At 53.6% G+C, this 15397-nt stretch overlaps 1 protein-coding gene across 4 annotated transcripts in view; it reads right to left on the reverse strand.

The window, feature by feature from the left end:
* The window catches only part of ABCC1 (ATP binding cassette subfamily C member 1 (ABCC1 blood group)), a 126438-nt gene that overhangs the window by 80860 nt on the left and 30181 nt on the right, over positions 1–15397 (reverse strand). For 2 of the 4 annotated variants that reach the window (XM_070566661.1, XM_070566660.1), the window contains exons 2-6: positions 9871–10047; positions 8030–8155; positions 4931–4986; positions 4615–4752; positions 3858–3983 (exon numbers count right to left, since the gene is read on the reverse strand). In XM_070566661.1, coding sequence (XP_070422762.1) covers positions 3858–3983; positions 4615–4692 — 204 coding nt within the window. In that variant the 5' untranslated portion in view covers positions 4693–4752; positions 4931–4986; positions 8030–8155; positions 9871–10047. The remainder of the gene's footprint in view (positions 1–3857; positions 3984–4614; positions 4753–4930; positions 4987–8029; positions 8156–9870; positions 10048–15397) is intronic. The other 2 variants (XM_070566659.1, XM_070566658.1) reach the window with 1 other exon arrangement.

Below are 15397 nucleotides of genomic sequence, written 5' to 3' on the forward strand. Positions count from 1 at the left end.
GGTGGGCGGCTGGGTACTCACTGTGTAACCCCTTCAATGTCTCTGTAGGCTTGAAATGGTCATAGCAAAATGTTGGGGGGAAAATATTCTATATTTATGGACTGGACTAAAAACACCTCTTATAGCCAAAGAGCTGAGCCGTTTTTACTGAATGTGCTAAACCTGTGCTTTTCAACCACCTGGGGGGCGTCTTGGACGCGATTCTGACTCAGTGGGTCCCAGGACGCATTTCTAAGAAGATCTGGGAGGTGCCAATGCGGCTGGCCTGAGGACCCCACTCTGAGAAGTGACGGTCTGCTCATGACCACATCTGGCCTGGATTCCCCCCCAAGTGCCAACGGAAACCCCTCCCCACCCTAAGCAGCAGCTTCAGGGGCAGCGAGCAAAAGGACCAGAGGCCAGGGACAGGCGGGAGCCGGGGAGCCAGCCACGCCCAGGCTCCCAGGAGCCCAGCCAGCCCGGAGCCTGGAGGACAGAGGGGCGCAGCCCCGCCAAGAAACCAAGGCCGGAATTGGAGTCTGAGTCACGCAACGGGCGCGGGGCCAGCTGGGGAGGGTGGCCGGCTCCATGACTCAGCACGATGGAGCCTGGGGAGCCCACACTGCTGGCTCCCACCGAGGCCCCGCCTGATCCTGGCTGCCCTGGCCTTGGGTGACCGCTCTCTCTGAGGACAGGCAACATGTGACGGCTGCTTGGAGGACAGGACAGCGGCAGGAGCTCCCATCTTTTAGGCTCCATCACGATGTGAGCCCGAGGGTGACAGTGTCCCCCTCCCAATCACAGGCCTCTGATCTGGGGCGGGTGTGCGGGGGGGGGGGGGGGGGGTGCCCGCAGCATCAAATTGAGCCTCCACCCATGTTCAAGGGGACACTGAGGTTCTGAGAGGAGGGGCGCCCTGCCCAAGGCCACAGATCTAAACGTCACATCCCAGGATTCTCAGCCGTGCCCTCAGTGGCAACAACAGTTTACCGTCTGCTGATCTCCTTCACGGCGGCCTCCCAGCGAGACCAGAACCTTCCTGAGGACGGGCGGCTGATGGTATTTTCCAAAGACGGTCAGACATTATCTGCCGTCTCTCAGGCTCTTCTGACAAAGAGACCCGGCCACTCTCTCACCTGGAGGTGGGGTCTGGGTCCCGCACCTGGCAACCAGGAAGACCTCCATGATTGCCTCCATCAAGAGAGGAGAGATGGCAGGAGGGACACTGTGTGACTTCCAGGACCAAGTCATAAGAGGTGAGCCAGCTTCCACGTCTCTCTCTCGGACGCTCACGCTCAGAGACCGGCCGCCATGCTGTGAGGAAGCCCAGGCCACCCGGGGAGACCACCCGGAGCAGCCAACCCCAGCCGAGGCTCCAGCTGGCGGCCAGTCTCCACCACCAGACAGCACAGGAGGAAGCCTTCCAGCTGCCACCTGACTGTGACTGCAGGACAGACCCCGAGGGACGACCACCCAGCGGAGCCCCGTCAGCACCCAGGACGGCGACACACAGCGATAAACTACCACTGGTGTTCATGCAACATTAAATGCAGGGCAGTTTGTCGGAGGGCAAGACCCACACCGATTTCACACACGGTCGTGACCCCAGGACCAAGCACGTGCGCTACAGACACTTCATAACCGTCTGCTGAAGGGACAAAGGGACCCAGGAGGGATTCAGACCAGGGTGTGCCCATCTCCAAACTGAACTCCTCCTCTGTCAGACCACGCTGCCTCCACCAGCAGATTTAAGGCAGAAGTTATAGTCCAACAGCCCAACCTCCCTGAGCCTTGATTCCTAAAAAAGGAAATAATGGGGAGGAGAATGAGGGTGTCCAGGCCCCCGCAGCCCAGCCCCAAGCCGGCCCCAGGCCACTGCGAATGCAGAGGACACATGGGAGAGGAAGCCAGTGCTAGGAGCCACCACACACACGCGCCCGGGAAAGAAGCGAAAGGATCTTATCCGGATCCACAAGGGGACCAGCCCTCGGAAACGCCCTCCCCCATGAAGCAGCCAGATGGCCCACCGGAAGAGGCTGCTTCTCCAGCCCCAGAGGAAGCCTGACGGTCAGGTGACCCCAACGCCGGCCTGTCTGCCCCATGGGGGCTCCGTGGACCCTGGGAGGAAGCCAAGGTCTACAGCCACTCAGGGGACGACTTGCTTGGTGCAATCCCGACATTTAACAAATGTTAACGGTTTACTAACAGCCTGACATGTAATAAATGTTTCTTGATGGGGACCCTCCCCGCCCCCCACCCACTGATGAAGAGCGGACACCACAGCACAGACCCCTGAGTCCCTCCTCTGTGCCAGGCTCGGGCTGCAGTCCGAGGGGTATCCCAGCCTCAAAGGCTGCTGTGTCTGTGAACTTTACACACATGCCAACACACATGCACAAGAACACAGGCACGCACAGAGACACGCATCTACACAAACACGTGGACGTAAAAATATACACATGCACACACATACATACACACAAACACACGTGCACAAACACACATACACGCGCACATGCTCTGCTAACTTCTCCAACCCAGTTCCTCCTCAAGGAGAGACATCCAAGAAGAGGGCCTCTCGGGATGCCCTCCAGGGCCAGGGGCTCCTAAAACATGCTGGCAAGCGTCGCCCTCCTCCCCCATGCCAATGCCCTACGGGTCCCTTCGTCCCCCCCAGTGGCAGCCTCAGCCTTGTGCTGAGGTTCTGGCCAAACCCAACAGGACCACAGCAGCTGAAAACCGCTCCTGCGGCATGTGCACCCGTTAGCAGCTGGCTCACCACAAACAAGGCATCAAAGAAATGCTTCCAAGGCTTCCCATCCCTCTCTGAATAAAATCCCAACAGCTCATCAGCCCACAGGGGCTGTCCCCACCCCTCAGATGCCATCCTCAGCCCTCTCTTGTCTCTCACTGCTCCAGCCACGCTGGCCTTTCCTGCTGTTCCCTTGACATCCCATGGGAGCTCCCACCCCAGGGCATTTGCACTTGCCACTGCTCTGCCTGGAACGTTCTGCCTCTGGGTATTTGCTCAGTTTGCTCCTTTGGGTCTCTGCTCCATTGCGGTTTCCCAGAGGAGGCCTTCTCTGATCACTCTTATCAAAACAGCACACGACCCCCACATCACCTCCATTTCCTTCCCTGCTTTCTCCTTCTCACCATTTACCACCACCTGACACATACTTGGGTCCTGGAGGGAAGGTAGGGAGGGAGAAAGGAAGGCAGTAAGGGGGAAAAGTGACTGTGTTCCCCCAGTCCACCAGCAGGAAGACTAAATGGCTATCTCCCCTGCCTACTGATCCCCTTCTGTACATCCAGGATTCCCCTCGGACTGACAGAACAGACCACGGGTCTCAAACCCAGACCCCTCAGGGCGCAGGCACAGACCCAGAGGAGGGCAGCAAGACTGCACACTGCAACAGGGAGTGGTGGGGACTGCGGTAAACTAGGGCCCCACTCCTCAGCTCTGGCCAACCACTGCCATGTGGGCTAACGGCCCTAATGCTGCCAGAACTCGTTTTTCTAGAAGACCTGGTCCGTAAGGATGTACATGAAATTTCCTGATTTTTCAATGTTCGCTCACATTTTCTAAAATCACTAGGCCAGCCAAATGAGAAAAGTCACAGGCCTGCGAGACACAGCCGTTTACACCATGAATCCAATTCCGTCCTTGAGCCCCGCCCCCAGCCACGCTGACGGCTCAGCTTTCCCATCTGTAAAGTGGGGGACTGGGGGGTACCGATCTGCAGGCATTTGGAGAAGACAGAATGAGATCCCAGATGGAGGATCCCACCTGATCACAAGCGCCCAACCAACGTCAGCTGGCTCCGTATAAGAATTTTCTCACGCACACACGCACGTGTCTCCGTGGTCACACTTACGGGGTCGTTGATGGTCTCAGAGAACAGGGGCGAGCGGTCTGAGAAGCAGGACAGCACGAGCTCAATCAGCACGAGGGAGGAGTAAATGTAGAAAGTGACATCGCGAAACACGTCCACGTCAGCATCCTAGATGTGAGGGAAGGAGGGAGGAAGGAAAGGTCACTCCGTGAACTCAGTTTCCTGACGTCTGCTGCCGTCGCTTATCAGAGGCAGCCGTACTGTACACAGCAGGCGCTCAATGAATGCGCAGCTTCTTTGCCTTCCTCTGCCGTCTGCTGAGCGGCTCGAAGATGGCAGGAAAGGTTGGCTGAGAGTCTGAAAGTGCCCGCTCTTCAGAATTCCTAGTAGCGGCGTACGGCGGCCAAGGGGAAGCACTCCTCCGCCAGGGCAGCGGCTGATGGCACCAAGGTAACGTGAGGACAAGGCCAGGGCCCCCCGGGGGAGCAGCCGCTCTGCAAACACGGCTCCCAGCTCGGCTCCGTTCCAGACCAATGACATCTGCAGCCAACTTGCCCTGCTGTTTACCGATGACAGAGGCTCAGAGGGTGGCGTGGCTCTGCCCCTGGAGGACCCACACGGGCCCCTGAGAGCTACAGAGACAAGCAGAGCCCTGAAGAAGGAAGGGTCAAGAACAAAGCCCATGTGGTACCCAGCCCCTGGTTCCCATGGCAACGCATGGCTTCTTCACAAGCCAGAGCAACAAGCATCTCTCCCAGGGGCCACGGATGGAGGACGTGGTATGAGGCCAACCACTTACCTCTTTTAAGGCAGCCATGATTTTGGATCTCAAGATGGCAAGGGCACACAGTAGGGCTATAAGCCAGAATGTGAGCATGATCCCTGAGGACTGGACTCCCTTCCTCCTCTCGAGCTGAATTAAAAAGGTAGCAAGCAGCTGGAAGAGAGAAGCACACGACAGGAGTCGTCAGGAGAAGGCCAGGTCCCCAAGGTCCCGAAAGCCACCACGGTCCAGGGTCCTGGCCAACGTCAGACCTGGAGTAGGGCTGCCCTCAGCCCAGTGGGGCAAGATCGGCCTGGAGAGGACCCGGCTCCAGTCCCAGCTCTGCTCTCACCTAGCTGGGTAACCCTGGGCCAGTCACCGAATCTCTCTGAGTTTCCACTGCCTCGTCTGCAAAAGAGAGACGACAACAGCACCTGACTTGAGAGTTTTGGGAATTTAATGGGACCAGGGACAGATCTGGGATAGGACGGAAAAGTCGGGAGGGAAGCTCGGTGTAGAACAAACATGGGCACACTTTCTCCTAAAAGACCAGATAGTAAATATTTCAAGCTTTGGGAGCCGGAGTTTCCGTGGCAGCTACTCAAGGGGGCTATCGCAGCGTGAAGGTGGCCCACGACAACACACGGAGGGACCGCCTGGGCTGCGCCAACACAGCTTTCCTTACAGATACTGGCTGCGGGCCGCCCACGGTTCAGCGCCGGACAGACCCGTGTTCAAACCCCAGCCCCACACGCCCCATCACTCTCCTTTGGGCAACAGCGGTGACTGTCCTCCATTAGGGACACCAACGTGCTCACCAAGCACGAAGCACCCCCACACGCCAACTCAGCGCACCCCACGGCCCGAGAGGGGATCCCCAGGTTGCAGGGGAGGAAACGAAGGTTCCCTCATCTGCCTTCAGTCACACATCTCCCCTTCGGGGAACTTCCTTAGGACAGCGGTCGCGGGGATCGGGATTTTTATTTCGTATCTGACCCCGAGGGCTATTACTTCCATTTTGCATGCAACTTACTGATCAGGAAGAGAAAAGAAACAATAAAACTGCTTTTCCTTGAAAGAAGGAAATGCCCCGGCCATTCCCTAGATGGGCAGGGCCACCCCCTCCTGGCAGATCCCCAACACCGGTCATGGTCACAAGCCGACTCATGAGGACCCACAGGTCACCCATGGCCCCTCCCCTCCCTCCCCAACGGCTCCAGCCAGAACCACATCCGTCTTCCTGGGTTCCCCCGTCTCCCTCACCCCCCACATCTAAGCCATCGGCAACTCGTGTTGGCTCTGCCACCAAGGCCTGTCCTCAGTTTACCCACTGCTGACCCTGGTCCCAGCCTCCAACCCTTCGTGCTGGGTGACCCCATGGGCTCCCCCACTGGCCTCCCGTCTCCCATCCCCACCCGATGATCCGGTGTCCACTCAGAGGTCACATCAGCTTTGAAAGACAGAGCCAGGCACGCCACACCCTTGCTCAAAACCGTTCCCTCCAGGACCAGAGGTTTTAACCCGGGGTCCAAGGACAGGCTGTGGACAGACCCAGGAGTCCACGAACCCGGAGGGGAACCAGTCACGGCTGCAGACTCCCTCCTCAGCACCACGGAGGACCACAACCACCTGAGCAGCACCCGGGGCTCCGGCACCACCGGAAGTCACACCTGAAAACGCACGGCCGGAAATGTCTTTACCGCGGACGGCCACTGCTATTCAGAGATCAGAGCCGTCGCACCCGCCGCGCCATCTTAATTTGAAACGTATGAATAGGGAAGCTCCTACGTTCTTACTCAAATTTGTTTTCTAGTCTTTTGATCCCTGTATTTAAATATAATTGGTTTCCTAACCAAAACGTCCTACAAATGAAATAAATAACGGGTGCTGAAACCACATGATCAAATACACTTAGCAATTAGAAAAAAGGTCTTTGGACCCACGCAGCAACACGGCTGAGCGGCAGGGGCTGAGCAGGCAGACGCAGACCAGGAGCAGGGGAAGCTAAGGGGCCACGAGCCACTCCAGCCAAGGCCAGGCCACCGCAAAGGTAGACCCAAGACATTCAAGGCCGGCACAGCCGAGCACTTTATTCACCCGTCCCCTTGACACATTTATGGAGCACTTACTGCATGCCAGGCACGGTGCCGGGCTCTGGGGACTCAGAGGAGAGCAAAGCCCAGCAGGAGAGCAGGGTCTCAGAAAGAGCCCCACAGACACAGGGGAGCAGACACGGGAGCCAGGCAGCCCGGGGGTGAGGCCGGTTCAGCCTCCTGGCTGTGTGAGCTTGGGCCAGTTCCTTCACTTCTCTGTGCCTCAACGTGCTCATCTAGGAAATGGGGCTACGGAGCAAGCGGACTGCAATGAGTTAAGATGGAAAAGGATCAGGACAGCGCCCGGCACACACTGTTCCTGTGTGCCATAAAGATTCACAAGCCGCTTCCGACTCACCTCTCCCGACCCTCTTCTGTGGCATCCGCTGTCTCCCCAGAGTCCCCTCCATGTTCTTGCTTCCCAGAACGGCTAGTGCTCCCTCCTCAGAGCCTCCCCCTTGGCCTCCAACCTCTCCTCAAACACACTGTTCTCCCTGCTCAAAACGTCCTGCCCCAAACCTGCTCCCTCCTCATTCCACACCACTCAACAGCTACACTGGCCCAGAAGCTTCCAGGCTTCCCAGAGGCCTCAAGGCACGCGCTATCGACGGAGGAATGGCCCTGAACTCGGAGCACATCGCTGTGGAATGCAGGGGCTAAAAACCACAACCTCTGAGGGGACCGGCCCTTGCTCGACTACGTATTAGCTGTGTGACCTTGAACAGGACACTCAACCCCTCTGTGTCTTAGTCGGCTCACCTGTAAAATGAGGACAAAGCAGTACCCACCTCATACGATTGTTGTGAGCATTAGATAAACTCTAACTTCAAGACACATAAAACACCAAGAACAGCGCCAGGCACACAGGAAGTACTCAAAACACGTCAGCTGCAGTGAAGCAGCCGCCCTGTCTGCATCTCCCACTAAATTATGGACCCCGTGGGGCCGAGCAATTTTCTATTCAGCTTGACATCCCACCCGCTATGCCAGAGCCCGGAAACTCAAGAGGCCACGAGGTCCCAGGAAGTCAATATAAACGACCGAGCTGGCCAGCGCGAGAACAGAGGACCGCAAGAGCAATGAAAGATGGCAGCTGCCACTCAGCCTCCATGGTGGGGGGCGGGAGAGGCAACAGGGCGCGGTGGGGACTGTGCCAAACTGACCAGCACACGCTCCCTTTAAAGGCTGCCGTCACTTCTCAGCTCCAGCCAACTGCTGCCCTAGAAAACCATGAGTTTTTTGAGTTTTTCAAGAGAAGCCAGATTTCTGGATTTTTACCACGAGATATTCTCATTTCTAAACGCCGGCCACTCCTTTTGGCCTCCGCGCTGCCTGGTGGAGAGCCGGCTCCCACTTACCATGGTGACGCCCAGGAGGGTTGGGCTGACCAGTAACACGGGGGCCACGAACCTGCCCCAACTTCTTTCCCAGAAAGAGTAGAAGAGGTCTGCCCAGCAGACGATCCACAGCAAGAATCCCAAGGCCTGGAAGAGAAGGACACACACGTCTGAGAATGGACGGCGCCGGAACCTCCCCCTGCACCTCTGCACCAAGCTCGGGCTCGGGGGCACCAGCCAGCTCCTACATTACCAGCCGTGGTCCTCGGACACAGCAGGCATCCTTTGCGACATGGACAGTCCGAGGCAGGGTGAGCCACCACACGCTGCTCTGGAACCAGCATACCGTCCCATCCCGCGCCCCAGCCCTGACTCTGTCTGGTCACTACGCCCCCAGCACCTGATCACTCAAGAGCTCACTCGACAGCCTGGCTGTGCCTGCAACCCCAGCAGCCTGCACAAGGCCCCTCACGCAACAGCCGTTCCTTCAACAGTGTTCCTCCAGCTGACATTTCTCGGGGGCCTACGATGGGTGACAGACTTCTCCAGGTGCCAAGGATCCAAGAGTGATCAAAACAGACTAAAGCCCCTGCCTTCGCAGAGCTGACAGTGTAGAGGAAGGAAACAAACTGAAAAATACATAATATGATGGCAGAGAGTAACAGTGATAAGAGGAAAAATAAAACAGGGTGGTGGTCGGGGGTGGCCTCTCCCATCAGGTGACATCTGAGTGAAGAGCCGAAAGTGACTATTTGAAAGAAAGAACAATTCAGGCAGAGGGAACAGCAAGTGCAAAGGCCCTGGGGTAGGAACATGAGTGGGTTTGTGGCTGCTGTGAAATGAAGAATGCTCGTGGTAGGAGAGGCTGAAGAGGAGCCTGGAGGCAGATCAGCTGCTCCCCACCCCCTCCCGGGACTTCCGGATTTTATGCCCTGGGGTAAGAAACTCCAGGAGGGTTTTTGAACAAGGCAAGGACAAAATCTGGTTTACATTTTAAAGGGAGACGATGTTCCCTCAGAAAAGAACAAAGTGCTCCCAGACAACAGATCTAGTTAAGAACAGGGAAGTAGACACCAGCAGTATGAAGAGACCGGGGCAGGTGGACATCATGCGACCCCAGACGTGGCAGCCTAAGAAAGACACGCCTCCCTTCTGTAGTTCTCAGAAACATCACACGGGCCCGAGCGCAGGAACTCACGCTACAGTAACTGGCCTGTGTTCTTCAAAGGCGTCCATGTCACAAAACACAAGGAAAGTTGACACGTCCGTCCTTAAGAGAACTAAACGGACCACGTGACTAAATGTCATGTATGATCTGGGACTGGATCCTCGACTTGGGTGGGATGCTAGAAGAAGAGTACTGGGACAAGGGACACACTGGAATACAGACAGCACACTTTTTAAAAAGCGTTGTGTCCGTATTAAATATCCTGCACGTGGTTACATGAGACACTTTCTGCTTGGAAGGAAAGAGTCCCTGAAGAATCAAGGGATAATGGACCAGCTGTTCTCGAATGAGTCAGAAAAGGTGACTAATAATAGGAAGACCTCTTGATAATCCCTTGAGATGGACCCTACATCCCCATTGTAAGGATGGGGATACTGAGGCTGCGGAGGCTATGAAATTTGCTCAAGAGCACAGAGCTCGTAAGTGGCGGAGCAGACATCGGAACCCATGTCCGAATCCAGAGCCGCAGCTTCATCGACCACCTTATTACGGTGTCTTCTAGAAAAAGGAACTCAGGGCCAAGGAAGTCAAAGAAACCTGTCAGTTTCCACCACTCACCACGCCCCACCCAGGCCCCGCGCCCCCCCTTCCTCCCCACCCCCTCCCCGCCCCCGGGAGAGCCCAGGTGACTTACAGTTTTGGCTTTGTTGAGATGCGTCATCTGAATGTAGCCCCGGTCATGGCGGGAGAGGTGGAGGAAGTAGAAGGGGAAGCAGACCCAGAGGTAAGCGCAAGGCACCCACACGAGCACGGTGTTCTGAAAGCACTTGGTGAAGTCGGGGTTGCTGGTGTTCCAGGTGACGTTCCACTCCTGCGGGCACAAACATGGGCGCGGGTCAACCGGACGCACCAGTGAGGGACAGAACTAGCTGCCAAGGGGCCTAAGAAAACACACAGGACCCCTTCATCCGAGCTCCTCTCAGGCAGAACACGCGAGAGTCAGGAGCCAGAAAGATTATGGAACAAGGAATGAGGAATAAAGGTAAGTCTCAGACAAATTCCTGGGAAGTGTGGCAAGTTCCAGTGTTGCACAAAAGATGGGGCCTGCCATCTAAAGGAAACCTGAGGGTTTTCTCCTGTAAACTGAAGAGTGCCTCAGTTATGCAAATCATTCCTACTTTCCTATCTCGTGAATCGAGAACCTTCTAATATTCTTCATCACCATCACCACAATCCCCATTACCATCGCCATCATTGCCACCACCATCACCATCAATGTCATTGCTGTCACCATCATCACTATCACAGTCACTCTCATCAGCAGCATCATCACTATGACAATCACTCCCATCAGCACCATCATCATCTCCACCATGGCCATCATCACAACCACCACCATCTTCATCACCATCACCACCACTAGCAGCCCCAGCAGCAGGATGGGTAACACCCGAATTGCAGTTCTCTGTGCTAGGCCTTATTCTAAGTTCTTTAAACGCATTATCTCCTGTAATTCTGTAAGCACTTTATCACTCCTTTTTCAGAAGGGAAAACTAAAGCACACAGAGGTTCCGTAATTTGTCCCGCATCACACAGATGGAAAGATCTGGAGCCAAATTCCAACCCAGGCAATCTGGTTCTAGAGTCCCGGCATTTAACCGCTAAGCTATTCAGCCTCAGAAACAAATTCGTTTTAATTACTTTTATTTTGTAAGAAATCACCTGTATTTTGTTAGAGCTGTGCCAAACAGATAAACAGAAAGATACATACATAAATGGATGAGGTCTCTCTGCCTGAGAATAAACTTCAACCAGCTGGTAGACAGCCATGATGGCGAATTTAACTCAAGTCCTGATCTGACCACCGACCAGTTAGACAACCTTGGGAAAAGTTGTTACCCTGTCCTGGGGGTCTCACTTTCTTTTCTCTACCATGATTAGGTCAGATAAATTTAGAGGTCTCAAGCAGGTGGCCCTCAGGCCAATGTGGCCCCACAGATGGTTTGTTGTTACTGTTGTTCTTAAGAAGGCTTTAAAAACATTGACACTAGCTGCCAACATTTACAATCAGGAAATCTCATATAAAAATTAGGATTTCTGGCTTTTCTAAAAAAAAATCAGAAAATCTGGCAGCGCTGGGCCCACATTCCTGCTTCCCAACCAGCAGCGAGTGTTGGGGAGCCGCCAGTCTCTGGATGAGGTCCAGGCGCCCCAGTCCCCACGCAGCCTACTTCGCTCCTGGCCTTCTTTCTCCACCACTGACAACGCGCTCTCCAGATGGTTCCAGACGTCTCTGATCCCAATAGGCCTCCCACAATCGGCTAAGTGAGACCGCCAAGGACCCTGGAATCGTATGGCTCTCTGCAAGCTCTAAAGTCACATCGACGGACGTTAAAGAGAAGGTGATGAGAACAAAGAGATCATTTCACTTAAAGAAACATCTGACCATCTGATCAAAATACACGTTCCAAGCTTTTCAAAGAGGAGACCCAGTGACGCACGACAATGTGAATATACTAACGCCTCAGGAGTAGACACTTAAAAATGGCTAAGATGGGGGAAAAAAAAATGAAGGATTTGACTTTAAAAAAAAAGTGAGATCTAGGTATTAAGAAAGCACCTGAATGGGGCTGGCCCCGTGGCCGAGCGGTTAAGTTCGCGCGCTCCGCTGCAGGCGGCCCAGTGTTTCGTTGGTTCGAATCCTGGGCGCGGACATGACACTGCTCATCAAACCACGCTGAGGCAGCGTCCCACATGCCACAACTAGAAGGACCCACAACAAAGAATATACAACTATGTACCGGGGAGCTTTGGGGAGAAAAAGGAAAAAATAAAATCTTTAAAAAAAAAAGAAAAGAAAAGAAAAGAAAGCACCTGAATGGATTCTTCAGAGATATAATTATTCACTGACATAAACGGTTATTTTTCCAGAACCAAGAACGAGGAATCATTATAAAGTAAACTTTAAAAGGTCAACACACACAAAGAGATGTAGCTAGGAAACTTCCAGACACAAAGAAACCCTAAAAAGGACAAAGGTCACACCACCGTGAACTTGGGCAACTGGAAGTCAGTCTTGTAAATGCGAATTTGCTCAAGCAAGGAGAGATTTATGTCAAACAGTGATTATTTTAACTGGCTTCACAGCACTCGTCACTCTTAAAGTGATGGTGGAAGAAGGGATTAAACTGTTGGTGGTTATTAAACACACAACAGTTCCCGCGTAGCTGCCAGAAAAGCTCCTTTGAAAGGAACTGGTCCTTCTAGAGAGAAAACAACGCGGGGACTACATACATGCAGTTACGTATCCAAGAAGCTCGGCTCACAGGTGACACATTTCAATAACCTAACTATTCCTCCCCTGGACTATTGCAGGAGCTTCCGAATCCTTCCCAGCCCCACTGAGTCCTCCGCCCTGCAGCCAAGGTTATCTTCTACACCCACGTATTCACACGTGCATCCAGACATACCCCCCACCCATCCGTAAACCCATCCATCCACCCTCTAGTCTCTCCATCCGACCATCCACCCACCCACCTACCCACGTACCAATTCATCCATCTATCTGCCCATCTATCTATCCACCTACCCCCATACTTATGCATCCATCCATCCATCCACTAGTCTATCCGTCCATCCATCCGCCCATCTACCAATTCATCCATCCATCCATCTGCCCGTCTATCTACCCACCTACCCCCCTACTTATGCATCCATCCATCCATCCATCCATCTGCCCGTCTATCTACCCACCCACCCCCCTACTTCTGCATCCATCCACTAGTCTATCCATCCATCCATCCACCCACCTACCCACGTACCAATTCATCCATCTATCTGCCCATCTATCTATCCACCTACTTATACATCCATCCATCCATCCACTAGTCTATCTGTCCATCCATCCACCCACCTACCCATGTACCATTCATCCATCCATCCATCTGCCTGTCTAGCTATCCACCCACCCCCCTACTTATGCATCCATCCATCCATCCACCCACCCAAGCATCCATCCACATCTATCCCTCTGTGTATTAATTTATTTTTAATAGGTAATACATTTATGCGCTAAAATTTTTCCAAACTACACAAGACAGACTGTAAAACATAAACCTTCCTCCCTAAATTTGCAGCCCCCCAGCCCACCCCACAGGCAAAACCACCATCGCTGATGTCTTGAGTTTTCTTCCAGACACCGTCCAAATACAGTGTATGTATTCTGTTTCCCCAAGAGGTACCATGATACAGACCTGTTCTGTACTTTGCTTTTTTACTTAACTATGTTAGAAACTCATCTTTAAAAGTTGCATAGATATGCTTTATTCCAGATAGCTTAATTTTACTGCTTTTAAACAAACAGTAGAAGCGACAAGCCACGTACCCATCCTGGTGCCTAACCCTCCACTTCCTCTCTCCAGAGGCAACCATATCAGTTTCTCGTGCATCCTTCCAGAAAACGTTTTATGCATACATAACAAAGATAAACATATCTTTTCTGGGATCGAATGGAAGGACACATCCTCCACACACTGCTGTGTACTTTGCCCGTTTCTCTTAATAACAGGTCTGAACTGCAAGGGAACAGTTCCCTCCTCCTCTGTACTGGATGCTTTGTACTCCCTGGGAATAGAATGACCCGATTCTTTAATCGGTCTCCCGCTGACCGAGCACAAGGCTGTTCTTACAAACCAAACACGCGACAAGGAACACATCACCTGCCAGGCGCCTCGTTTCACACACGAGCAAGCACATCTGCAAGAGAACTTTCTAGAAGTGTACCTGCCAGCTCGAAGGGCGCGTGCATTTAAAAGCTCGACAGACGCTGCCCGCCAAACAGAAGATCTTTCTGTTCGTGTTTAAAGGCAGTTGGGGGGCTGGCCCCGTGGCCAAGTGGTTAAGTTCGCACACTCCGCTGCGGTGGCCCAAGGTTTCATCGGTTCAGATCCTGGGTGCGGACATGGCACTGCTCATCAAGCCATGCTGAGGCGGCATCCCACAGGCCACAACTAGAAGGACCCACAACTAAGAGTATACAACTATGTACCGGGGGGCTTTGGGGAGAAAAAGAAAAAAAAATAAAATCTTTAAAAAAAACAAATAAATACATAAAAAGAAAGGCAGTTAGGTTTTCCTGCTCAGAGGAAACCCTTAGACTGAAATACTCATGTTAATAAATGAGATGACCTCATGGCCCTCTCTGTTCTGGGTAACCACCTCCAAGTGGCTGGAAGAGCCTATCCTTGCCACGGGGCAAGAGGCCTCCCACATCCAAGCCCCATCTGCTTCTCCTACACTTTCTCCTGTCCTGTTCCCCAGTGTGTCAACTCAGGCATTCACTCGAAGGAGCATTTTCCACGCGTGTGTTAGGCATTATTCACAGCACTGGAGACTCAGGAAGGCCATGGTCTCTGCCTTCAAGCCACTTCCCAGCCGCTGGTCAAATGAATGGTTGCTCTGCTTGCAATGTCTTTCTCCCATAACAAACTCCTACTCATCCTTCAAAACCCAACTCAGATAGACACCTCCTTTGAGAAGCCCTCTTCCTCACTCCCCAAACCGTCAGGCCCCCTCACCTTTGCGATGATTTTCTTACACGTCCGTCACTACCTCTTGTCCTGCAAGGACCTCAGTGCAAGGATGGTGTTGTACTGACCTCTGACTCCTATCCCTCTCACCCAGCAGGTGCCCACAGGTTATTGCATAAACCAGTGACCCAAGTCACACCTTGCTTCTTAAAAACTCACACATCCAGGCAGAATCTGCAAAGGACCTCTGAGTTTGTGGTCCAGGCGGATGGGAACTAAACTTCAGGCCTGACCTCTTGTGAGACTGGGCAGGTCGCTGATATCAGTCTCCTCCCCGGTAAACGGTCAGGGAAACGCATGGGCCTGGAAGGGACCGCGAGCGTCAAACAGGACGACGTGTGCTTTGCACAGAGCTGGAAGTGCAGGGACAATAAGTGGTGGCCATTAGGAGCAGATACCAACAATTACATCACGTGCTGCATCACGTTTTGGCCAATGACAGGCCACACGCACAGCGGTGTCCCCAGGTCAGTACCACGGAGCCAGGGGTGCAGCAGGTACCACCCAGGCGTGTAAGCGCACGCTGTGACATTCACACGACGACAAAACAGCCTAACGACGCATTCCCCAGAACGCGTCCCCGTCGTTAAGTGACCCATGACTGTAACAACAATCGCCACCACTGCCACCAGC

Source organism: Equus przewalskii, chromosome 12, assembly GCF_037783145.1.
Source record: "Equus przewalskii isolate Varuska chromosome 12, EquPr2, whole genome shotgun sequence".
In the NCBI taxonomy this organism is placed as follows: domain Eukaryota; kingdom Metazoa; phylum Chordata; class Mammalia; order Perissodactyla; family Equidae; genus Equus; species Equus przewalskii.